At 37.7% G+C, this 27,574-nt stretch overlaps 2 protein-coding genes across 2 annotated transcripts; both read right to left on the reverse strand.

Annotated features, from left to right (window-relative positions):
* Positions 1-4,783: 4,783 nt before the first annotated feature.
* On the reverse strand, positions 4,784-9,757 carry LOC130463466 (protein DETOXIFICATION 45, chloroplastic-like). Its single transcript, XM_056832600.1, has 5 exons — positions 8,804-9,757; positions 8,603-8,699; positions 8,422-8,522; positions 8,053-8,216; positions 4,784-4,894 (listed from the first exon to the last, which is right to left on the reverse strand). Exons 1-5 carry the CDS (start codon positions 8,898-8,900, stop codon positions 4,784-4,786), a joined length of 570 nt encoding a protein of 189 aa, XP_056688578.1. The 5' UTR covers positions 8,901-9,757.
* Positions 9,758-23,138: 13,381 nt separating this feature from the next.
* On the reverse strand, positions 23,139-27,302 carry LOC110794123 (uncharacterized; the record flags this gene model as incomplete). Its single annotated transcript, XM_056832606.1, has 5 exons — positions 23,139-23,390; positions 23,483-23,969; positions 24,094-26,042; positions 26,179-26,305; positions 27,063-27,302. Coding segments are annotated over 3 exons (543 nt in total), but the record flags the coding sequence as incomplete, so codon positions are not given.
* Positions 27,303-27,574: the final 272 nt, after the last annotated feature.

Below are 27,574 nucleotides of genomic sequence, written 5' to 3' on the forward strand. Positions count from 1 at the left end.
ATTGAAGGAACCACCATTCACCAATCATCCTAAAACAAGAAACAGGACAAGAAAGAGGGATAATCAGTATGACTAAATCGAAATTGATTCATGATTCAACCAGACATCAGTCTATTAACTTAAAGCCTGCATACCATAAAGCCAGACCAGGTAATCCATTTCTTAATTCATTAATTTCCCAACTGACCACTAAACTGATACTTTGGTTAACTTTCCAACTCCAATTAACTAAATCAAACCAACCTACAATCGCAGTGCACAAGGCTCTCGATTCTTCAATTTATATTTACAAAGTATAAAACATAATTGCACAAAATAATTCAAATACAATTTAATTAGTAATTTTAATTGAAAATACAAAAATAAAAAACAGACCTAGCAAGCTCCGTCAACAACCACCGCGGGCTGTCGTCCGTCACTCCGCTGCTGCTGTGGAGTGGTTCCGAGTAGTGCTTTGCCGCCGATACGAAACGCCCGAACTCCCAAATCCTGAAATTCTTCACAAACCCTAATTTCTTAAACTTAATTACAAATCAAAATCCCGGCAAGAGAAGGGAATGGTGCCGTCGTGCTAGGTTTGCTTGTGAAATCCCGGCAACCTAGGTCTCCGTGGTTGAATTACGGCAAGTTAGGTCTGCTTGCGAAATATTTTTCTACCGCGCCAGATAAGAGGAGTAGAGGAGAGTGACTGAGAAGCAGAGGAGAAAGAAAAAACCCAAAGTTGAACAAAGTAGAGAGGAAGATGAACAATGTAGATGGGAAGGTGAACAAAGTTGAGAGGAAGATCGAAGAAGAAGAAGAAGAAGGGTGGTGTTTCCGGTAGAGCTGAGGTGAGGGAAGAATGGAAGAATTGAAAATTTTGAAAATGAAAAATAAAATTAAGTCCCTTGAACGCGAGTAAATTTTTGAGACTGTTACAGGGAACAAATTAATTTTAGACTGACCTGTCGCAGCGAACAAAGAGATGTATGCTGCAACAGGATAGAGCCTATTGCAGCGAACAAATAAAAGCCCCCTGCAAAAATGTTTATTGCAGGGAACAATTAAATTGTACGCTGCAACAAACCTTTAAAGGGTTTGACCCGCGTTGACCGGCTGGTTGTTGAAGCGTATTAATACATGTACGCTGCAACAAGGGGGCTGCAACAGGGGTTTTTTCTACTAGTGTCACCATCATCTCTCTTCCTCCTTTTGGTATTCTCAACATCCATGGGGGGAGTACAATCCGAGAATTTAGGATCATTCTCATCAAAACCATCACCATCATAAATTTCCAGATCCATATCCAGGTCATGATCACCCTGGACATCTTCAACACCTTGGGGAGCTAAATCAAGGGGGTCAAAATCAGGAAGAATATCTTCAAAGGGTTGCACAGCAGGAGGATTGAGAGTAATGGTGTCACCAGTAGACACCTGGAAATCCTGAAGACCCTGAAAGCTATTAGCTAGAGGTATGACAAGTAAACCAGAACCAGAGCCTTGGTTGGGAAAAGGCACTGGTCTAGATTGAGAAACGCTGGGTTGGTGGTAAGGTTTAGATTGGTTTTTCCTCAAAGTGGTTCTAGGTTTAGCTCTCCTCCTTGGCACCACAGCCAGCCAATCAAAAGGAGCAGCCTTACCTTCAGCTTCACCAGACACATTCACAGATAGCTTACCATTGTCAAACTGAGCAACAACCAGCTCAAGACAGGGTGGAGGCCTTTTAGGGCAGGCATTGAGGGAGTGTTTAGGGTCACCACACACTAGTGGAAAAAGGGTCATTTGCATCGCACTTTTAAGCACATTTGCGTCGTACATTGTGCGTGGCAAAAGCTCTCGACGCAAATGACTAAAAGTCATTTGCGTCGCACATTTGTGCGACGCAAATGACCCTTATTTGCGTCGCACATTAAGCAAATGTGCGTGGCAAATGACTTTTCAGGCACCATGTTGAAAAGTCATTTGCCACGCACATTAGCTAAATGTGCGACGCAAATGACTTTCAGGCGCCAAAAAAAAAAGTCATTTGCCACGCACATTAGCTGAATGTGCGACGCAAATGACTTTCAGGCGCCAAAAAAAAAGTCTTTTGCCACGCACAATAGCTTAATGTGCGACGCAAATGACAATTTTAGCGCCAAAAAATTAAGTCATTTGCCTCGCACTTTAAGCTAACGTGCGTGGCAAATGACTTTTTTTTTTTTTAAAATTCGTTTTTTAATATTTTAGTTGGAAATTCCGACATGATCGTCTTTGAAATTAGACGCTTCATTCCCAATACCGGGAATACATTTATAAATAATACCTGTCACGAAAGTTTACAACGTAATTAACGTTCCCAATAAAAGGCAATTAAATTCGTCATAGATCAACCAACATGTACGTTACAACAAACATAAAATTATTACAACAAAGGTAGCTAGCTAGAGATCGAGTTCATATTACAAATTAAGCTAAAAATTCGACATTGTTCATGAAGTAATCTGCCAAAAAATCTTTCACCTCATTAATCTCCTCCGGTGAATAACGCAATGTTCTTGAAAAATCCTAAAAAAGTGTAAATAATTCAATTTATCAACGATCGATCAATATAATAGTTTTGTGTACTTCAATTTATTATATAAAGTACGTAGTTTATGAGAACATACCTTAGTAAGATCTTGACTATTACCATGATTCATTATTATGTCGTACATAAAACGCATGACGTAGTAGCCACAATCTAGTGATCCCGGTTGTTGAGCAAACTAAATGCATTAAAATAAATAACACAAGTAAAATTTCTATCACATTGTATGTTATAATTTTGAAAAACTTGCTTCTAAGGTAAATAATAAACTAATTATACCTGTGCTGGAAGCCATGTTAATTTAGTTCCCTTAGATTGTCCACTTAGTCTCTTGTAACTCCGAAAAGCACTACACATTCGATAAAATATGCAATTATATATACTTTGTTTACACATGCAATTATATTATATATATAAATCACTACTTAATTTGCTTGTTTCCTTGGGTAATATTTAGGCAAAAATGAAGTTGTCGAACCCAACTTTGAACTAAAGAACCTAAGGGATGTTTTCAAACTTATTACACGTTTAATATGAATATTTACAACTTTCTAAGGCTCTTTACAATCTATTATTTCACATTTAAGGCTAATTGGGTCGTTCTAGGTCATTTTTAGGCAAAAATGATGTTTTCGAACCCAACTTTGAACTAAAGAACCTAAGGAATGTTTTCAAACTTGTTACACGTCTCATATGCATAGTTATAACTTTCTAAGGCTCTTTACAATCTATTATTTCACATTTAAGGCTAATTGGGTCGTTCTAGGTCATTTTTAGGCAAAAATGATGTTTTCGGACCCAACTTTGAACCAAAGAACCTAAGGAATGTTTTCAAACTTATTACACGTCTCATATGCATAGCTATAACTTTCTAAGGCTCTTTATAATCTATTATTTCACATTTAAGGCTAATTGGGTCGTTCTAGGTCATTTTTAGGCAAAAATGAAGTTTTGGAACCCAACTTTGAACTAAAGAACCTAAGGAATGTTTTCAAACTTATTACACGTCTCATATGCATAGTTATAACTTTCTAAGGATCTTTACTATCTATTATTTCACATTTAAGGCTAATTGGGTCGTTCTAGGTCATTTTTAGGCAAAAATGAAGTTTTCGAACCCAACTTTGAACTAAAGAACCTAAGGAATGTTTTCAAACTTATTACACGTTTAATATGCTTATTTACATCTTTCTAAGGCTCTTTATAATCTATTATTTCACATTTAAGGCTAATTGGGTCGTTCTAGGACATATTTGGGCAAAAATGACGTTTTCGAACCCAACTTTGAACTAAAGAACCTAAGGAATGTTTTCAAACTTATTACACGTTTAATATGCATATTTACAACTTTCTAAAGCTCTTTACAATCTATTATTTTACATTTAAGGATAATTGGGTCATTTTAGGAACAAATTCCCCTTCATCTTGTTTCCTTTTCCATTCATCCTACATGAAATCAAATGGTTTTGAGAAAAGTTCAACAATTGGTTTCATATTTAAGAACATAAATGAAATTAGAGGAATCACAACATTACGCAAAATTGTTAAATGAACTTACAATATTTTCTTTGACCTTTTGTGTGCCCTCATCCGGCAAGTAAGGATTTCCTTTCTCATTTGGTACCGATCTTGCAAGAAGCCATAAACATGTCCTACTCGGCAAACTTGAAGAAATTGTAGACGCAGAGGAACCATCAAATGACGAAGAAACTGAGGGAATGTACCCTTTTCTTTGCCATTCACTTGTCATTTCAGCATATGATTTCTGTCCCATATGATGAGGATATATGTTGAAAGATTGACTCTGTCTTGCTTTCTCACTTATTTCCTAATTTTAGGGGGGTAAAAGAAATTATTACAACAAAATAAAACTTAGATTATACCAAGACTTTAAATAAGAATAATTTTATACCTCAGCTTCTTCGGAGGTATCACTAGTAGAAAAAACCCTTGTTGCAGCGGGCTTTTAGACCCCTGTTGCAGCGTACATCGTATGCTGCAACTGGGGGGCCTGCAACAAGTATTGACTTGTTGCAGCGTACAATGTACGCTGCGAAAAGTACTTTTTTGCAGCGTACATTTGCATGTACGCTGCAACAAGTGTGTAAAATTAGGCAAAATTCAAGACTTGTTGCAGCGTACAAAACCACCTCGATCAAGCGCGCATACCAATTTCAATGTACGCATACATTTTAATGGAAACGATTGTTCTATAACAACTAAACCACCTCGATCAAGCGCGCTCAAGCCAATAGTAAATACTTGCGGGTAAAACACTTAGCCCGTTGCTCACTAACCACATCAATTTCCTCACTAGTATAGGCGCATTCCTCGGAGTGTAGACCTTTACAAAAACAGAAATTTCAACTAAGCATTAGATTAAATTCAAATTAAATATCACACTTTAACATTCAAGCAACTAATAACAATGTCCTAATAGTCTTGGAAACTTAAAGCTAAGCATATTAATCATGTAAAAGGTATAAAATGAATTCTTAGGTTATGTAGCTCAAATTTGGGAGCGAAAATGTCATTTTAGCCTAAATAAAACCTATAACGACCCAATGAGCCTTAAATGTGCGTAAATAGATTGGAATGAGTCTTAGAAAGTTAAAACTATGCATATTAAACATGTAAAAAGTTTAAAATGAGTCATTAGGTTCTTTAGTTCAAAGTTGGGAGCGAAAATGTCAATCCAGCCTAAATAAGACCTATAACGACCCAATGAACCTTAAATGTGCATAAATAGATTGGAACGAGTCTTGGAAACTTAAAGCTAAGTATATTAATCATTTAAAAGGTTTAAAATGAGTCCTTAGGTTCTTTATTTCAAATTTGGGAGAGAAAATACTCATTTTAGCCTAAATATGGCCAATAACGACCAAACAAACCTTAAATGTGCATAAATAGATTGGAATAAGTCTTGGAAACTTCAAACTAAGCATATTAATCATGTACAAAGTTTAAAATAAGTCCTTAGGTTCTTGAGTTCAAATTTGGGAGCGAAAATATCATTTTAGCCTAAATATGACCTATAACGAACCAATGAGCCTTAAATGTGCATTAATAGATTCGAATGAGTCTTAGAAAGTTAAAACTATGCATATTAAACATGTAAAAAGTTTAAAATGAGTCATTAGGTTCTTTAGTTCAAAGTTGGGAGCGAAAATGTCAATCCAGCCTAAATAAGACCTATAACGACCCAATGAACCTTAAATGTGCATAAATAGATTGGAACGAGTCTTGGAAACTTAAAGCTAAGTATATTAATCATTTAAAAGGTTTAAAATGAGTCCTTAGGTTCTTTATTTCAAATTTGGGAGAGAAAATGCTCATTTTAGCCTAAATATGACCTATACCCAATGAGCCTATAGGTGCATAAATAGATTGGAACGAGTCTTAGATCGTTAAAATTATGCATATTAAACATGTTATAAGTTTTAAATGAGTCATTAGGTTCTTTATTTTAAAGTTGGGAGCAAAAATGCCTTATTTTAGCCTAGATATGACCTAGAACGATCAAACAAGCATTAAATGGGTATAAGTAGATTAGAATAAGTCCTAGAAACTCAAAACTAAGCTTATTAATCATATAATAATTTAAAAATGAGTCCTTAGGTTCTTAAGTTCAAAGTTGGGAGCGAAAATGTCATTTTAGCCTAAATATGACCTAAAACGACACAATGAGCCTTAAATGTGCATAAATGGATTGGAATGAGTCCTAGAAAGTTAAAAATTAGGAAATTTTGGTATTTACTACCTTTAAAATACACCACTTTTGTATTTACTACCTTATGAAATTTTTATTTTAAATTACTACCTTAAACTTCAAGATTTTTTTTATTTACTACCACTTTATAGCTTTCTCATTTTAAAATTAAGTTATCCCTTTCGTTTCTTAATCGTTTAAAGTGATTCGAAGTTCATTATTTTCCTTTTTCTATAGGGATTTCATTGAGAAAGTCATTTTAAAAAAATTCGTTTGATAATTCATAAATATTTTATAATTTTAAAAATAATATTTAATTTGTTTAAACTTTTACGAAATGTTAAAAGGTAAGATCCCTATGGAATCCTTACATATAAATGAGAAGAATGAGCTTTGAATCACTTAAAATGATTAAGAAACGAAAGAGATATCTCAATTTTAAAATGAGAAAACTGTAAAATGGTAGTGAATACAAAAAAAATGGAACTTTAAGGTAGTAATTTAAAATAAAATTTTCATAAGGTAGTAAATACAAAAGTGGTGTATTTTTAAGGTAGTAAATACCAAAAAATCCTAAAAATAAGCATATAAAACATTTAGTAAGTTTAAAATGAGTCCTTAGGTTCTTTGGTTCATAGTTGGGAGCGAAAATGTCATTTTAGCCTAAATATGTCATATAACGACCAAACAAGCCTTAAATGTGTATAAGTAGTTAGAATAAGTCTTAGAAACTTAAAACTAAGCATATTAAACATGTAATAAGTTTAAAATAAGTCCTTAGGTTCTTTATTTTAAAGTTGGGATCGAAAATGCCTTATTTTATCCTAAATATGACCTATAACGATCAAACAAGCATTAAATGGGTATAAGTAGATTAGAATAAGTCTTAGAAACTTAAAACTAAGCATATTTATCATATAATAAGTTTAAAATGAGTCATTAGGTTCTTAAGTTCAAAGTTGGGAGCGAAAATGTCATTTTAGCCTAAATATGACCCATAACGACACAATGAGCCTTAAATGTGCATAAATGGATTGGAATGAGTCCTAGAAAGTTAAAAATGAGCATATAAAACATTTAGTAAGTTTAAAATGAGTCCTTAGGTTCTTTGGTTCATAGTTGGGACCTATAACGACCAAACAAGTCTCAAATGTGCATAATAGATAGGATTGAGTCTTAAAAAGTTAAAAATAATCATATGAATCATGTAATAAGTTTGAAATTAGTTTTTAAGTTCGTTAGATCAAAGTTGGGAGCGAAAATGTCATTTTAGCCTAAATATGACCTATAACGGCCAAAGAAGTCATGAATGTGCATAAATAGATTGGATTAAGTCTTGTAAAGTTAAAACTAATCATATAAAACATTTAATATGTTTAAAATGAGTCCTAAGGTTCTTTATTTCATATTTGGGAGCAAAAAAGCCTCATTTTAGCCTAATATGACCTATAACGACCAAACAAGCCTTAAATTTGCATAAGTAGATTGGAATGAGTGTTAGAAAGTTAAAACTATTCATATTAAACATGTAATAAGTGTAATACTCTGAGAAAATATGTAGCTTTTCCTATTTGGTTTATTGTTCACAAATCAGGATCTTTGGACAACAACAAATGCTTATTAATCCAAGAAGCTTTTCCTATTTGGTTAAAACCCACACATTATTCACAATCTTCAACTTTTGTGATAATCATAAATCATAATGGACAAGCACTGTAGAATAGAGGTAGTCTAGATGCCTGAAAAACCTATAGCCTGGATATCGAACCTCCTAGTTAGATGAAAGCTCATACCTGACCAGATGCGGCCAATCCATCAGTTAAAAGAGAGACAGCCAACCACACTTGCATACAGATTTGATGAGCAGCCATAGCTAGAGGACCTTGACGAGCAGCCATCGAGGTCCCAATCGTCATAGTTATCAAAACAGCCACAGTTCTTCCAATCAGAAATCCACCTGGAAAAAAGGTAAACATAAGGAAACAGACGGCAATCCAAACATGTACGAGTAACACTTTAAGTAGGTACAAACAATGGCCACTTAAGCAGACTAATTTAAGAAGTTTGTAATGGTGATTATTAAGTAGAAGGTTATTAAAATCAATGTGTTGGATAAAGAATCAAAAACAGAAAATAACCATAAACATTTCTCTGACACTCACCAGATTTTAAATAGACCCCAAACTTCAGATCTCCAAATTTTGGAGGTAATAATATTACTCTCTTGCTAAGAAACCAAATCATCAAGAAGCTACCTATGTATCTGGAGCACAAACAAGCAGCATGATTACCAATATAGTTAAAAGAAAGCCGACTAACAGACTTCAGGAAGAAAGTGCATACTGAGACACAACGGTGGCAGTGGCTGCTCCAGTGACACCCATCTGAAAATAATTTATGAAAAGCGGGAACAGAAAAACAGCTGCAAGATTGGCAACACCTGCATGCAGATCATCAATGTACAGACATAAAAAGTCAAAAAGTCAATATCTACACCTGCATTGGCCGTATCTGATCCCACAATAGAATTCAGTGAAGATTTACCAGTAGGACTATTAGAAAGAGCTAGCTGGCTAATCTGAGAAGTAGCAGACTCCAGAGATTGCTTTAAATTTGGATCTTTAACATCTGTCTCCTCCATATCCTCATCAGCTGAATATTTTGAGTTCTTAGCTCTATGAACGACAGCCTACCAAAGCCGAATTAACTAATCAATCTTCTGTTAAAAACTTAAAACATATATACAAATGGGGGGGGGGGATTATACTATTTTGAGATTGAGGCTATCACGAATGATTTATTTTCAGGGATGAAGAAGCTATGCTGACCTAAAAATTATACTCACAAGCAAGAATGATTATCACCCGGAATCTACACTACAACAAACTAATAACCGACCTTACATATCATATGGAAAAATGGTAGTTGCAAAGAGATCATTGACTTCTTGGACTCTACCGAGATCTCACAACTTTATGAGAATAACTGGGTACGACCTCTAAGAATAGTACTTTCATGAAAAAAATTGTTACACTTTCAAATTAGGATGTCTTTTAAGCAAAAAGCTTGTAATGTGGAACAGAGATGAAGGCCAAAATATAATCATAACGGGAAGACCAGAACTCGTCATCAAAACATGATTTGGAATAAAGCAAGGGAAGTTAAGCCAAACCAATGAGTCAGTGACAACAACTGTACACTACCTCACTAAGTCTATATACAGGAAAATCTAGCAGAGGATGCGCATAGAAAATAGTTGCATTGTTACATTGATTTATTTTGTCAGTGTCTCTCACATACTCCTACCATGTTAGGCCTAGCTACAGTGACTGGACAAACGAATTGAACAAACAAATTAAACAAACCGTAAAAACAAATTGAACAAACCCTAAAAACGAATTGAACAAACGAATTGAACCCTAAAAACGAATTGAAAAAATGAATTGAAGAAACGAATTGAACAAACCCTAAAAAAGAATTGAACAAACGCAAAGAACCCTAAAAACGAATTGAAAAACCCTAATTCTTAAAACAAAAATCAGGTAAACGAATCACATAAATGGAGGAAAAGATTGGCATTAGAATGCAGAACAATGAAATCCAACTATCTAATGGAACCAATTACAAAAAAAAATTATATATTTGATTTCCAGAATTCCTTGCTTTTCTACACAGTAACTGGTTGCAACATGTAATTATCTTTGCTCAGGAGTTTCTTAGCATAGGAAAAATAACACATGAAAATGAGATCCTCTATTAACCAAACCATACAATCGAATCTATGAACTGAATCCCCAATTAAAAGCTGACCCATGGTTCCTTTGCCAATCCCCCCCACATAAAAGGCTTTAAATTCAATCAAAACAAACAAATTCACAAGCATAACCAACTCAATTATACAGTAGCTCACACTTTATCATTACTTAATGGAAAAACCCAGTTAATGATGTTCAAATTCGCAGCAACAACAACAACAACAAAGAAAACTGAAATTGTGCATAAATTAAGGTGCTTAAGAGAAAATTTTACCCATTGTTAATTTGAAGACGTTTGGAGTCGACATCTTTGCTCAATCGAACCGCCTTCCTTTTCCGCACATCAAGAATAGGACTCAAACAAACAAAAAAAATTAAATGTATGAATCCACCAAAATCAAGTTCCGCAATTCCAATTGATTAGAAATTGCAACTCGACATCTACAATACCAAAACCTAGTTGTGAAATTGGAATCGAAATCAAAAGGCAGAATGATGATAAAAACTGTACCTGGATTTCTTCCCGGTGTCGAATTCATGTGCATTTATTCGAGTTAGACGATGGGCATCTCTGCGCCAACCCAAACCCTTTTCTTCCCCAATTCCCTTTTCCATTAAATCTCTTTCTCTCTCGCTTCTAAATTTGGCGCGTCACTTTAGGATCTGATTTTTAAAACCCTAATTCTTAAAACAAAAATCAGGTAAACGAATCGAGCAAACCTAAAAGAGGGGACAGGTAGCCGCGGCGAAGAGGTTGACGGAAAATAGGACGCGAGCAACTTTCTTTCTTGAAACCACCGGCGCGAGCAAGCTAAGTTTTTCCTTGGAACCAACGGCCGAGCAAGCTAATAGGTGGCCTCTGGCGAGGAGGCTAGAACCACCGAAGAAGAGAAAGGGTTTTTTTTTGAGGGGATGACGCAGGGAAAGTTAAGGGAGAAGAAGGGAGTTGAGAGTGAGAGATGCTTAATTTGTTTTGAATTAGTTTCAACGAATATTGCAGCGAAATTTTTTTTACCCGGGTTATTGCAGGGGGCTTTAACAAGTACGCTGCAACAAAAACGAGCTATTGCAGCGGGCTTTTAAAATGTACGCTGCAACAAACTTTTTTGCAGGGAACAATTAAATTGTACGCTGCAATAACCCTTTAAAGGGTTTGACCCGCGTTGACCGACTGGTTGTTGAAGCGTATTAACACATGTACGCTGCAACAAGGGGGTTGCAACAGGGGTTTTTTCTACTAGTGTATGTATCTTCACAAATTCCTTCCAAATATCCTTAGTTATATAACTATACAAATCATATGGCATCTTTTCATCTTTTGGCCTTTTTCTTGTACCCCGGATCCAACCAGTCGCCAATCTTGATTTGAATTCCCTCCAACGCTTATCACAACTCTTTAAGACAACTTCTTTCTTAGTTTCATCTGTGATATGAAATTCTCTCTAAATGAAAGAAAAAGAAAAGGAACAAGAAAGTCTTTTAGCACATGAAAAAGACACGTAGATATGTACAATTGAATTTCCAAAATAAAACCGGTTACCTTGACATCTTCCCACAAAGTGTCTTTTATTCCTTGTGAAACATCTTCCGAGGTTCTGATCAATATTGAAACCTTTGCGCGACTTATCTCGCCAATGTGATTCTTGTAATCCGTTGCCCATTTCCCTGTGGGTCGGTCCAAGTGATCCCATTCAATTATTCTTGGAACCCCGGGCATGGATTTTATTCCTTTTGTAGGGCCTCTTGGCTTCCTTTTTTGCTTTTAGGGCACTTGATTTGGTGATTCGTTAGATGGCCCTGAATTTGCGTGTTGATCTTCATCCATGCCTGACGCTAGTGCATTTTGGAAAATCATCAAAATTAATTACCTTCAAAAGCAGGATTTTTAAAAAAAATAAAGAACTGACCAGCTCTGTGCACTGATATGCACAGAACTGATCTGAGCTATGCAAATGAGTGCAGAGAACTGATCAGAACTGACCAGTTCTGTGCACTGATCTACACAGCTCAGATCAGAACTGTGCAGATCAATGCACAGAACTGATCTGAATCGACCAGTTCTGTGCACTGATTTGCACAGCTCAAATCAGAACTGTGCAGATTAGTGCACAGAACTGATCAGAACTGACCAGTTCTGTGCACTAATCTGCACAGCTCACATCAGAACTGTGCAGATCAATGCACAGAACTGATCAGAACTGACCAGTTCTGAGCACTGATCTGCGCAGCTCAGATCAGAACTTTGCAGATCAATGCACAGAACTGATCAGAACTGACCAGTTCTGTGCACTGACCTGCACAGCTCAGATCAGAACTGTGCAGATCAGTGCATAGAACTGGTCAGTTCTGATGCATCTCATTAAGCATGCATTCCCTCTAATTTTATATTTCTTTAATATTTCAGATCATAAACTTTGTATCTCCCACTAGCAAACAATAGTCAAGAACATCAATCCAACTAACACCAAATCATCAACAAGCCTCGCAGAAACATTGTGGAATTGCAAACAAGCATTTGGTCTCACACTAGCAAAATAATTGTTAATCCAATCAGCACAAACCCACCAAGGATAACAACACATCAATCATTCCAATCCCCCCACAACCAACCCACCTCTCAAAAACACTATGGAATTGCATTCATCCTCAATCAATTAGATCCCAAATCACAACACTTTGCATCTTCAAACTAACACAAAATATGCAATCGCATCAAACTAAGGCAAACCCAAGAACAGATCAGAGCTGTGCACATCAGTGCACAGAACTGGTCAGTTCTGATCAGTTGTGTGCATTGATCTGCACACTTCTGATCTGAGCTGTGCAGATCAGTGCACAGAACTGACCAGAACTCATTGATCCGCACAGCTCTTCATTCGCGTGACTACCTATTTTTTCCTATAAACAAATTTTAGAGAAAATCATTGGAATAAAGCACATAACGTAGGGACCGTAACTTAGAAACAGTCACCCATTCTCACAAAACTCTTCTCTCAATCATGCATGCTGTCATTATTTCGATTCAAACCCAAACCATATGCATAGTTATAACTTTCTAAGACTCGTACTAATCTATTATTCCACATTTAAGGCTAACTGGGTCGTTATAGTACATATTTAGGCAAAAATGACGTTTTCGAACCCAACTTTTAACTAAACAACGTAACTTAAGGAATGTTTTCAATCTTATTACATGTCTCATATGCATAGTTATAACTTTCTAAGACTCGTACTAATCTATTATTCCACATTTAAGGCTAATTGGGTCGTTATAGTACATATTTAGGCAAAAATGACGTTTTCGAACCCAACTTTTAACTAATCTACAAATTAACTTGGTGAAAAAAATAGTTGCCAAAATAGTACCTATCTCACTATTTCTCTTTTTCAACATAAAATCCTTCATCATGATCTCGGCGCTTATAACTCATGTCAACATCGTCAATCATTTGAGGGATATGCCAGGAGGAAGGTGGAATCTCATTAAACTGCTCATCATACTCTTCTTCATCATCTACATCCTCAACGTCAAGTATTCTTCTTTTGCCTTCCAGAACAACTGACCAACTACGATCGGCAGGGTCAACCATGTAAAAGATTTGTTTTGCCTGTGATGCTAATATGAAAGGATCTGCAAGATGCCCAACTCGACAAAAGTTTACAAGTGTCAGGTACCCATGTTTATCCTTTTTGACACCGAGACTAATATCAACCCACTTGCACCGGAATAGAGGAATCTTAAAATACTTATATTCCAAATCTAATATTTCTTCAATGACTCCATAGTAAGATTTCGTCTTATCTACAAGTGTTCTATCTTTTACACTAGCATACTCTAAAGACAAACATATTGCCGTAACACCACTATTTTGCATCGTCGTTTTGTCATCTTGTCGCTTCGTGTAAAAAGAATAGCCATTGATGTCGTACCCCTCATAAGATATGACTTGACATTTAGGACCATATGCCAACCATCTCACCATATCAGATACCTCATTAGGCGTGTCGGAAAATTGATCCATCACTCGACGCTTGAACCATGTGAGGAATGAACGATTATGCTCTTTTATCAGTTGAGGACCATTTTTTGAAGGATATTGCTCTCTAATAAAGTTCATGTGCTCAGCCACGTATGGATGGACTTCACTAAGACTTTGCACCACAAACAGCTCAACCTTACACATCATTTCAGAACCGATTGATATCCTTTTCCTGCCAATTGCACCTTGACGAGGGTGGTGGATGCTTCTGGTTTTGTCAGAAGCACCTTACCATTTAAATATTTGGGAGTTCCCATCTGTTCCAAAAGGATTCTGCAGCTCAGTGTGGGGTTTTGGTGGATAAGATGACTGCTAGGATCAAAATATGGAGTTCTAGGAACCTTTCCTACACAGCTAGAATGCAGTTAGTTAATTATGTTTTGCTTAGCTTGCATATGTACTGGACTCAGATATATGTGCTCCCAAAGAGTGTTCTTCAAGATTGTGAAGATTTGCAGGGCTTTCCTTTGGAGTGGCCATGCTTACAGTAGTAAACCAAGCAGCATTGCCTGGGAAAGAATTTGTTGTGACAAGCAGAGTGGTGGATTGGGATTTAGAGATGTCCTGTTATGGAATATTGCTAGTATAGGCAAATATGTTTGGGTTTGGACACTAAACAGGACAATGTCTGGATTAAGTGGGTTACCTCAGTTTACTTAAAGGATGGGGAATGGTGGGATTATCAGCCTAACAATACAGCTAGCTGGTATTGGAAACAGGTATGCAGTACTAAAGAGAAGCTAAAACTGGTGTTTCCTGAAGCAGAATTTGGTGCAATGTCTAAATATTCTATGCAGCAAGTCTATAACAAGCTAGCAGGTAATAGACCTAAGGTCCATTGGGACAGATTGGTGTGGAATAGGCTTAGTACCCCAAAGCACAGGTTTATTTCTTGGCTAGCAATCCAATCCAAGTTGCAAACTACAGCTAAAATGGCTAAAATTGGTATCAGCAGCTCTGCAAGTTGTTTAATTTGTGGACAGAAGGATGAGGATCGTCATCATCTTTTCTTTGATTGTTCCTACAGCAAGCAATGTTTGGTTGCAATGAAGGCATGGTTGGGAATCAACACTACTGCTGTTGATTTACATCAGTTATATGGAAGCATCAAGCATGGAAGACACTCTAAATTCAGGAAGCAGGTATACTATGCAGCAATTGTGGCACTGGTGTACTTAATCTGGAGATGCAGGAACACTAGTCTATGGGATCAGTTGGTTCCTGCTGTTAAAGTTACAGTTGGTACTTTGAAGCAAACTGTGAAGAGTAGAATTCAAGCAATCTTTCCTAAATATGTAAACAGGAAAGACAATAGTTGGTTTGTGAGCTTATAAGCTTTGTATTCCTAGTTGCTTGTTGTTTTGCTAACTTCTTGTTGAAATGGTCCAACCTAGTTGGTTTGTTTTCTTGAAGTTAGTTTAGGTTGTAATTGTTTGAGCCTTAATATTATTCTCACTTGCTTAGCAAAAAAAATTGTACCTTGACCCCCAAGTCTCCCATCATGTCTAGACTTTGGTACTCCGACTTCTTTCAAACGTGCCATATATTGAGAAACCCATGCAGCAACTTCCTCCGCGACGGTTCGTTGGACAATACTAGCTTCAGGTTTGGCCGGATTCATCACTCTATCTTTCAAGGTAACCATTTCCCGTTCAAAGGGATACATGTACCTCATACAAACTGGCCCACAAAGCTTAATTTCACGAACAAGATGAATAATCAAATGAGGCATCATGTCAAAGAATGATGGCGGAAAATACTTTTCAAACCGACACATGGTCTCAAGTATATCGGCCTGCAAATCATCCAGTATTGTTGGATTGATCACCTTGCTACAAATTGTGTTGAAAAAGAAACACAATCTTGTAATGGTATACCTCACTTGTGGCGGCAATATCCCTCGAGTTGCAACCGGCAGCAATTGTTGCATCAACACGTGACAATCATGAGATTTCATTCCAACTAATTTCAAGTCAGACATGGACACAAGTCTACGAAAATTTGAAGAGTAACCAGCAGGGACTTTTAAGCCATGCAAAGACTCACAAAAGCTAACTTTCTCCTTTTTAGACAAGGTGAAACAAGCTGGGGGAAGGTACCAGCATTTTCCCCTTTCTTGAGGTGCCAACTCGGAGCGACCCATAGCAGCCATATCTTGTCTAACTTTAGGCCCATCCTTCGTTTTCCCTTGCATATTCAACAATGTCCCAACAATGGCATCACAAACATTTTTCTCAATATGCATTAAATCCAAACAATGCCTAACTTCCAAATCTCTCCAATACGGGAGATCCCAAAAGATAGACCTCTTCTTGTAACCACCACTTGGCTGACCTTTATAAGGCTTACCAAACTCTGTCTCAATGTCTTTAACCCGTTCATAAACCTCACACGCACATAAGGGGGCAGGAGCTTCTTTCATCTCCAATTCTCCATTAAAAGCTTCCTTCTCTTTTCGAAATGGGTGATCTTCAGGAAGATACATCCGGTAATCCATGTACACATCTTTCCCACAAAATTTTAGGCGCCTCGAGACCAAATCATCATGACAAACTGGACATACCTTCTTTCCCTTTACAGAATACCCTGACAAATTTCCATAAGCCGGGAAATCATTTATCGTACAAAAAATCATGGCACGTAAAGTGAAATTAGTTTTGGTGTATGCATCAAACATCAACACCCCTTCATCCCACAACAATTTCAAATCTTCAATGAGTGGCTCTAGATACACATCTATGTCATTTCCGGGTTGTTTAGGCCCAGAGATTAAGAGCGACAACATGATGTATCTACGCTTCATGCATAACCAAGGAGGCAAATTGTATATGGTGAGAAGAACCGGCCAAGTGCTATATTGGGTACTAAGTGTTCCAAATGGGTTCATTCCATCCGTGCAAAGACCAAGCCTGAGATTCCGAACTTCTTCCCTAAAGACCTTGTACTTTCGATCAATGTTCCTCCATTGTGGAGAATCAGCAGGATGCCTCATTAACCCATCTTTCTTCCTCCCTTCGGCATGCCACCTCAAGAGTTTTGCAGTTTTCTCTTCTGAGAAAAGGCGCTTAAATCTTGGTATAATAGGAAGATACCAAAGCACCTTAGCCGGAGAAGGTTTCTTCTTAGTTGATGTTGCATCATTATCCACGATCTTGTAACGGGACAATCCGCATCTTGGACACTCATGCAGATTCGCATACTCCTTTCGATACAACACGCAATCATTTGGACACGCGTGTATCTTCTCATAATCCATACCGAAAGGACACATAAGCTTCTGGGCCTCATAGTTAGACCTTGAAAGTTTATTTCCTTCAGGAAGATTACCGGACGTGGCCTCCAAAAACTGTGAAAAACTCTTGTTGGTCCAACCGTTTTCCACCTTTAAGTTGAAATATTCGATGACGGCACCAAGTACAGTTTGTGTAGAACCAGGATATAAAGGTGTTGCGGAAGCTTTGATTATACTATCATACATGCGGGGACGCTCAACGAAATGATGGTCTTCCAAATCATGCATCATATCATCTATCCTATCTTTCTCCTCTTCTTCCTCACTTTCAACACCAATATCATCCTCAATTTCATTATCATCACCATTATCACAATTATTATGCTGACTCGAGCTCGGCATACTAGAACTTGCCCCATGATCTATGCTCTCAGCATGCCATGTCCACGTCGTGTAGTTACCCTTAAAACCGCGACGAACTATGTGATCAACAATATCATCAATATCCCGATACCCCCTTGAATTATTGCAATCACAACAAGGACACAGAATTAAACTTGATTCATGTTCTGATTGATGTTTCAAGGCAACCTTAATGAACTCTTGAATCCCTTGTAAGAACCTTGTAGAAAATCGTTTACTACCATACATCCAACTCCGATCCATTTTCAACCACTAAAGATAAAAAATATGACCAAATTTTGTCAAAGGTTAGAATATAAACTAGGCTATTCATATCATTTTAAATCCAAAATTTTGTAGCAAACCCAAAACATGATTTCATATATCACCTAAATTCATTTCATAGCCTAAATTCATTTCATAACCTACACAAACCATCTCATAAAACTACACAAACCCAAAACTTCATTTCATAACTTTTAATTCAACAAAACCTTAATGTAATAAACAACTAAAATTCAACAAAACCTAAATCCTAAAATGTACCCAATTAAAATATAATTCAACTAAAATTCAACAAAACCTACAACTAAAATTCAACAAAACCTAAATCCTAAAATGTACCCAATTAAAATTCAACAAATAATATCAACCATTAAAATTCAATTATAATGCATAATTAAAATTCAATTATAATGTCCACAATTAAAATTAAAATGCACAATTAAAATTCAAATGCACAATTAAAATTCAATAAATATCAAAACTAAAATTCAATACCTAAGAGATGAGAGACGACAATGAACAAGGGCGGCTGAGTGGGTGGCGGCGTGGGCGGCTGCCGTGCCGTGGACTAATTCTTTGGCCGTGGGCGGCGGCTCTAAAAACGGAGCAGGGCGGTGAGGCGAAGCAGTGAAGCAGTGAGGCGAAGCAGTGAAGCGCACGAAGGAACGCGAAGCAGTACGTGAATCAGCGAAGGAACGCCGGCGCGACAACGACGGCAGTGCCGCCGGTGAGAACAAAGCAGCTAGTGTTGGTGTTGGTGGTGGTTTCGTTTGGGATGGCGCAATGTTAATTTGTCGAGCAATAACCAAAGTCAGAATGAATATTCGTTTGCAATTAAGGTTGAGCGCGAATTCGAAAAAAAAATATTCAAAAGCCAGTGCGTCGCAGATTAAAAAATCTGCGTGGAAAATGACTCTAGGACCACCCTAGAGCCATTTGCGTCGCAGATTAGTAAATCTACGACGCACTTGATTGAATAAATTGCGTCGCAGTTTTACTAATTTGCGACGCAAATGACTCTGGGGGGCATCCGAGAGTCATTTGCCTCGCAGTTTAACAAAGCTGCGACGCAAATAACTAAATTTTATGCTAAAATTTGCTATTTGCGTCACATGTTCAGAATGGCGTAGCAAATGCGGGGATGCAAATAAGCCTTTTTCCACTAGTGACAAAGAGGGCAAACCTCCCAGACACCTTCATAAGAAAGGAAAAACTCCTGAATATCATACCCAATGTTTAGGGTGATAGACCTAGGAACAGGTTTGGTGATATTGAGGTTAAGACACACCCTAGCAAACTGGCCCTTTTCAGCATTTTCAGAGGTGAACTTGTCAAGCTTAATAGGCTGGCCAACACAACTAGCAATCTGGTTAAGGTAATGCCAAGTCCAGTACTCAGTGGGAAGGAAAGGGATTTTCACCCATTGGTCCACATGAGTGATAGAGTTGTACTGAGCTTTGAAAGAAGTTCTTGTTAGGTTATGATACATATGACAATTCATAAATCATGCGGAAAAACCATAAAGCCAGGAAAACATATTATTTACACATAATCATTTAGCATAGTTTAGATGCATACTCTTTGTTGCGTGCCTTCCCTAGCTGCGCCCGAACCGAACAAGAACAAGTCTTTAGGACTCCAAGTGTCGTCCCTCCGTAGATAGTCCACAGCACGTCCGGATCCGCCTTAAGATTGACCAACTAGGATCGCCCTTAAGGTACTATTATTTCGGCACTTTATAGGCAAATGTGTGACTGAATTTTTCTCTCAAAAACTCACTTTGAATACTTGAATAATCTATGTAAATATGTGACCCTAGGCACCTAGAGTTATGGAAAAGGATTTGGAATCCTATTAGGATACTAATTTATTTAATTATAACCCTACTAGGACTCTAATTAAATAATCATTATCTAATAGTTTTAGGATTTAATCATATTTCGAATCCCGATTGCTTTAGGATTCCCGCACAAGCATTGCACGAGCACCGTACACCCGCGCAAGCCTTGCGGCCCACGCTAGGCGCACAGCGCTCGGCCCACTGCTGCTGTGCTCTCGCGCGCGCGCCCCAGGCCTTGGCTGGGCCTGGCCTTGCGCTGGGCCTGGTCGAGGCTTGGCATGCGATGGTGCGTGTTGGATCGCTGGGCGATGGCCTGGCTTCGTGCTGGGCCTTCGTCTAGCGGGCCTCGTCCGATGCTAACTCGTACGATATGCTTCCGATTAAATTCCCGATTCCGGAATTCATTTCCGATACGAACAATATTTAATATTTCCGATTCCGGAATCAATTTCCGTTTCGAACAAATATTTAATATTTCCGTTTCCGGAATTATTTTCCGATTCCGATAATATTTCCGATTCTTACAATATTTCCGTTTCCGGCAATATTTCCGATTCCGGCAATATTTCCATTTCCGATAATATTTTCCGATACGTACCATGTTTCCGTTTCCGGCAACATCTACGACTTGGATAATATTTATATTTCCGATACGATCCATATTTCCGTTTCCGGCAATATCATCGTTTTCGGAGTATTCATTTCTTGCCTGTGACGATCTCAGCTCCCACTGAAACCAAGATCCGTCGATTCCGAATATCCATAGATGGAGTATTTAATGCCATTAAATACTTGATCCGTTTACGTACTATTTGTGTGACCCTACGGGTTCAGTCAAGAGTAAGCTGTGATTAATATCATTAATTTCACTTGAACTGAAGCGGCCTCTAGCTAGGCATTCAGCTCACTTGATCTCACTGAATTATTAACTTGTTAATTAATACTGAACCGCATTTATTAGACTTAACATTGAATGCATACTTGGACCAAGGGCATTATTTCCTTCAGTCTCCCACTTGTCCTTAGGGACAAGTGTGCATTTCCTAATTCCTTTGTCGCTCGATGCTTGCTCTTGAACATAAGGTAAGAGTTGTCATCCTTATTATGTCCAGAGGTGTTTCTCGGTTTCAGAGTTCAACTGATCAAATAAACAGATAATCATAGCCTATGATTCATCCGAGCACGGCCATGCATTTCACAGTTTCTAGCTCTCCGAGTGGCCTTGTACAACTTTTAAGCATCTCATCCCGATTTACGGGAGGACAATCCCAATCTTGCGATCTTGAGATTAGACTTCGTTTGATAGGTGATTACCTGAGCGTTGCCTTTATAGCCTCCTTTTACGGTGCGACGGTTGGTCAACGTCAAAGCAACCAGTTCTCAAACAAGTAATCTCAAATCACTCAGGTATTGAGGATTTAGTGTCTAATAATTTTAATGAAATTTACTTATGACAGATTTTCATCTCTTACAGTAAACTTTCATAGGTCTTGTCCGATACAAGTCTTCCCAAAGTAAGTATCTATGCAAATGATTATGACATTGCCATGTCCACATAGTTCAAGAAACATAACTACTAGTCATCTTGCATTCTAGTCGTCTAACGTTTTCTATGCGTCCAATTTTATAGAAAACTCCGACTAGGGACCATTTTCAACCTTTGACATTCAAGTTCACTTGATAGACATTTCTTAGTCACAGGACTGGTCCTGACAGTCTATCTTGAATATATCGTCAAATTGAAGGGAGTCATCATTTAATAAACCACAAATTAAATGGAAAAATGAATTCTTTTCATTTATTGTGAATGATTAACCAATAATGTTTTACAAAGATTTAAACTCTAAAACTTTAAAATATTAAACAGGGTCATCAAAGCCATTCTCCAATATGCTTGATTCCCATAGCTGCAGTGTGCGAGTTGTGCTTCGCCTGCGGCAGAGGTTTAGTCAATGGATCTGATATGTTATCATCATTTCCAATTTCGCTTATCTCGACTTCTTTTCTTTCAACGAACTCTCGTAGAAGGTGAAATCTACGAAGTACATGCTTCACTCTCTGGTGGTGTCTAGGCTCCTTCGCCTGTGCAATAGCTCCGTTATTATCACAATACAGGGCTATTGGTCCTTTAATGGAGGGGACTACACCAAGTTCACCTATGAACTTCCTTAGCCATATAGCTTCCTTTGCTGCTTCATGTGCAGCAATGTACTCCGCTACAGTTGTAGAATCCGCAATGGTGCTTTGCTTAGCACATTTCCAGCTTACTGCTCCTCCATTGAGGCAGAAGACAAACCCAGACTGTGATCTGAAATCATCTTTGTCGGTTTGGAAACTTGCGTCCGTATAGCCTTTAACAATTAATTCATCATCTCCACCATAGACCAGGAAGTCATCTTTGTGCCTTTTCAGGTACTTCAGAATATTCTTGGCAGCAGTCCAATGCGCCTCTCCTGGGTCTGACTGGTATCTGCTCGTAGCACTGAGTGCATACGCAACATCCGGGCGTGTACATATCATAGCATACATTATTGAACCAATCAATGATGCATATGGAATCCCATTCATTCGTCTACGCTCATCAAGTGTTTTTGGGCACTGATTCTTGCTTAGAGTCATTCCATGAGACATGGGTAGGTAGCCTCGCTTGGAGTCCGCCATCTTGAACCTATCAAGCACCTTATTGATATAAGTGCTTTGACTAAGTCCAATCATCCTTTTAGATCTATCTCTGTAAATCTTGATGCCCAATCACTACAACAATTTCCGTGTTTTGGCGACGCGTTTTTGGCTAATTAGCGACGCTAATAGGCGTCGAGAAAATTTCCCTCGACGCCTGCAATTATCGTCGAGGAAAACTTAGTCGAGAATTCTCGACGCCTTTAAGCGTCGAGATTTGGGACGCCTGACGCTGTCCAGGAAGTCTTTGGGGCGTCGAGATTTGGGACTCCTTACGCTGTCCACGAAGTCTTTGGGGCGTCGAGAATAGCGACGCCTTACAGCGTCGTCTTTTTCTTTATGCGTCGAAAATTATGACGTCATATGCTGTCCATAAAATAACAAGGCGTCGAGGTCCTCGACGCCTTACTGCGTCTTAAGATGTGTGTTAGGCGTGGATCAAAATTGTTTGCCGACACCTTCCTGGGTCCTTATTAATAACCCGCCATGTTCCGAATTTTGCCGACCCCTTTTTGCGTCGACCTGTTGTAAATACTAGACTTTTAACCGTGCACTTTTCCCCCCCTTATTTAGGATCTATAGATATCATACGAGAAAAACAATTAAAATTAAGATAATAATCAGTGCTAAAATTAGACAAACGAGGTTTTAAAAAGTGAAATCATATATTTATATATGGTGTATGTTACAATGTATGAGAACGTGCTACATAACTTACAACGTTTGTTTCAATATTGACATATTGACCATTATTGGCTGCTAAAATAAATAATAAATTAAATAGAAAGGCAAATAAGCCACATATTGCATTAAAACATCTAAATTTGCAGATTCTAGCACTCTCTCTATTTGCAAATCTGGAGTTGCCGCATATCATCCTTGTCACACGCTAAATAACCTTGGAAAGAAAAGACTGGTTAAATCAGTCCAAGTCATAACTAACAAACATCACTTGTTCAATTTAGAAACGGTTAAAATAAACTTATTTACATGAAGCCTGTAACCCTTGCGCCCCATACATCGTTTCTACGATCTCACCAACATGAACATCATCCACTGGCTTTACACCCAGAAGATCACACGCCTTCAGAAATATTGTTGGATTTGGCTTCTCAGCAGCAACCCGTTAGAGAAATCCAGTTCAAACTCAATAATGTACAGACATTTCCAAGTAAAATCCGACTGATAGCCAGTTAGTTTTGCTGAAACGATCATAACATCAAACCAATGTTCACAATTCAGAACCCTCAACAGAGGTCTTAATCGAGTATCGAAGTTTGAGACAACGACTTTTACACCTACATTTCTCACAGCCTGAAATACATACCCTGTATTTGGTGGCAACGATGCCATGAGCAGGAATGTTATGCTATTGTCTCAAAATTGCACTTAGTTTTGTTACTGTATAGTCAGATAACCAACCTGACTGGTTGATCCTTGTGTCTTTGTATCTGATAAGCGAAGCAAAAGAGATGATCTAGACGGAAAGAAAGGAAGTCCAAAGAAGAATACAAGAAAATGATTAAATGGCAAAGGAAAGACAAATACAGCAGAGATAATAGTTATTTGAGGAAACATAAAATTCAGTAAGAACTTCACACCTCCTAGTGATTGTTCATACTGTCGGAGCTGCTTTATTAAGCCAGAATCAGGGGATGCCTGCGATCTTTTGCTTCTCACGTATTCAAGAGCTTGAGATATAGTCATGCAGCGCTTCTTGATCAGATAAGTAAGAATTATTATCACACTGCACCACAAAAGAAATAACTCATAGTATTTTATCTACTTTCAGTATCAGCAACGAGAAATACTCCTTTCACTTTCAAATTGAGAAAAATATCGGTAAACAGAAAGGATAGGGTCAGGGAAGGGCCAGTCCAGTACTCTTTCTAGCGACTTTTTCTATTAGAATATAAACTCCATCACCAATGTCCTGCAATTAACAGTTTAGTTAGCACTTAGCAACAACAAATACAAAACAAAGCTTCCATATTACTAAAATTCAACATTAACATTTAGTAAAAAATGAACACGAGTTGATATTAAACTCAGACAAAACAATACCAAATCAAGTTGGTTTAATTTAGAAAATGTTGACGGTGATAAAAGAGTGTCATGTCTAACTCACTTAAACTTTGAATATCAGCAAAAGTACCAAATCCAGCTAGATTATTACGAAGTATATCACATCACCACACCACGAACTACAAGTTATTCCAATTCAAAAAAGAAACCACCTCCGAATTTCAAGAGTAACAACAGAAAAATACAGAAAACGTCACATCACCAATGAATCACATGAACAAAAAGATTACTGCCACACCAATGAACAGAAAATATGCCAGACAGAAGTATTCGCTTCAAAAACAGGAAATTCATAGGCTAAAGGAGTTGCATGCTCTTCCTTTTTCAAGTTGCTAAGCCATTATTCAACAATTAGCTTGGATTTAGTTTCTTATCGCAACATATATCAGATCCTAAATCTATTTGGTTTAGAGAAATCTGTCTATAAAAACATGCTCCAGGCAAAATTTTAGCACTAAAAGAACATGCTGGAAATGGATAAACCTGACCACCATGAGACCATGATGAAAGACGGAAATGGAAAGCTCCGCCATGGGAGAATCAATCTCTGAAAGCTTGTTCAACTATGAGATCCGTCAACTAAATCAAAAGAAAGAAGGAAATTGATTGTAAGGGGCTTAGAAATGTAGATCTGGAATTTTCAAAGTGATAGAGAAAGAGAAGGTTATGAGGTTAGGGTTGAGGAGAACGGGGACGGGGAATGGGGCTGCTCTCACAGAAAAAGAAAACGGGCACCTAAATATGACCACGTGCGGGGCATGTGCTTTCCTAGTAGTATCTCGACACCTATAGTAGACGGGAAAATAGGAAGACGCAGGAAGGCGTCGAGAAAACATGCAAACAACAATTTAATGCTAACGGTTCTCCCTCAGCGTCGAGGACTTGGTGTCGACAAATGGTGTATTTTGTAGTAGTGCTTCATCATCATCAAATTTGAAGCTTTTCATGATAAGCATCCTTATTCCTTAACTCACAACTACAACTGTCATGCCAAGCTTAGTCTTGGTTGACCAACACATGTTTATTTTCCATGAACATTATTATCAATTTAATTTCCTACAGCATTCCAAACTTCACATTCAGCTGCTGGCCATAATGAAAGTCAAAATTTGGCTTTAACTTTAAATAAGGGGGAAATTTCAGAACAAATTTAGCATCTGACTTGTTTTGCACACAAACCTCAGTATAGACAAAATCATGTACAGTATAAATCAACATCCATAAAGCAAGCCATTTAAAAAGGGAAGAAGCATAATACCAACGCGCAAGACTACACAGTGAGAAACTAATCACAAAGGAGAGTGAAGATACAGGAGAGGATCAGCGGAAGTGTGAAGAAGAAAAAGGTTACCAATCATTTCTTCCTTCATCTTTTCCGCCTTTTCTCGGGCTAATGGCTCCATTCGAACAATGTTCCTCCTAGCCTGCTCATTTGAAGCTTCCACTTCCAATATTTTTTTCATATCTGCAAGGTATCCAAATTTAACCACCATAACGGTATAGATGCACAAGTATATCACAGTATGCAAAATCTGTTTTTAGACATTACAAAAATATAATCACTTTAGTAAAAAAAGTCTCATAACAAATTCGCAACTCACCAGAGATGGCCTCTTCATATCGTTCAAGCTTTTCATAAGCCTCTCCTCTCCTGAGAAGAGCTTTGACATATGCTGGATTTAGTTCTATAGCTTTTGAACATTCCTTGACTGTCTCATCATACTTTCCCTGAAAGAGCAATATGCAAAAGAATCTAATTAAACAGCTAAAAGCGACAATCAGAGGAGGAGACTGCCTTCTCCGAAAGAACACTAGAGTTCTTAAAGGAAGCAAACATGTAGAAACACATAGATACAACATATTGGAGTGGGGAGGGGAGTTATGTGTTCAAGAGAGATGGATGACCAAATTCTAAGTCCTTGTATCTAATGCCCGGACAGTGTTAACCCAGAATAAGAAAGAAAGCTACCCATCCCCCCCTCCCTCTCTGTATGGAAGATATTAGAGACATCTGGCTCTCCAGCAGAACCTATCAGCTATCTATATTAACCCTTTTCTAAAAGACCGGATCAGAAATTGGAAATCTGAAATCTGAAATGGTTTCATTTTCAGCAATCCTTCCAATGACATAAACCAACAGTATCAAAACACCAAACAAAACGAAAGAAGTTGAAACGACTACGTTTCATAAACAACCAAATATCGTCCTCAAATTGTATGTCTAAGTAACAAATACGAATTAAGAAGTACGCATTTCTCTATACAACAGAAAAATCAAACGCATAGTAGCAGGAAAAAAACCCTAAATTAAGCGAGAAGCTCAATCAATGGAAGAAAAATCAAACTCACTAGATTTTTTTTTTCAAATTCAACTTCAATTGCCAAATAACTACAAATAATGAAATCAATATTAGGTTACAATTTCGCTTAAATAATACAATTCAATAATCATAAGAGAGAGGAGAGAGAGAGAGAGAAAGAGCACCTGTTTCAATTGATCATCATCAAGAGCATCTTCATAAGAATCATCCTTAACAGCCGTCAATGGCGCAAATTTTTCTTGTTGTTGTTGTTCGTCGTCGCCAAAGTCGGTACCTCTATCAGAATGATCGCCTTCGCTAGCCGTTTCGAAACCATCCGTTTCTTCTTTGTTGTTGACGGAACTCGTTTCAGGTTCTAAATTGAGTTTCTTGTGGTTGATCTCTGGTGCTGCAGCAGGTTCGTCGTTTCATTGTTCGATTACCACCATATTTGAGAGATTTTCGGGGGAAAAAGAAGTTTAAATTGAGAAGGTTGAAGATGAAAAAGGCTCAAGTTTAAAATTAAAGACAAACCTTGATGAATATCAATGGCAGATTGGCAGAGAGCAGAACGGTTTCGAATTTGTAGAGAGGAGAGGTACGATGCGGTTCTTTTGGTGTTTCAGCTAATTAGGGTTAGCGAGAGATAGAGTACGTGAAGTCGTGAACAGTTTTTAGTTTTAGCGCTCATAGGCTC

The sequence above is a fragment of the Spinacia oleracea genome, chromosome 1 (assembly GCF_020520425.1).
Source record: "Spinacia oleracea cultivar Varoflay chromosome 1, BTI_SOV_V1, whole genome shotgun sequence".
Taxonomy (NCBI): Eukaryota; Viridiplantae; Streptophyta; class Magnoliopsida; order Caryophyllales; family Amaranthaceae; genus Spinacia; species Spinacia oleracea.

Excerpts from the sequence above, each read along its gene's own strand:
- LOC130463466 (XM_056832600.1), bottom strand. The coding sequence starts at position 8,900 with ATGGAGGAGACAGATGTTAAAGATCCAAATTTAAAGCAATCTCTGGAG. Across the intron at positions 8,217-8,421 it reads TGGGGTCTATTTAAAATCTG|GTGGATTTCTGATTGGAAGA; the intron begins GTGAGTGTCAGA and ends CCTTTTTTCCAG. Across the intron at positions 4,895-8,052 it reads GATTGGCCGCATCTGGTCAG|GTCTACACTCCGAGGAATGC; the intron begins GTATGAGCTTTC and ends GTTTTTGTAAAG.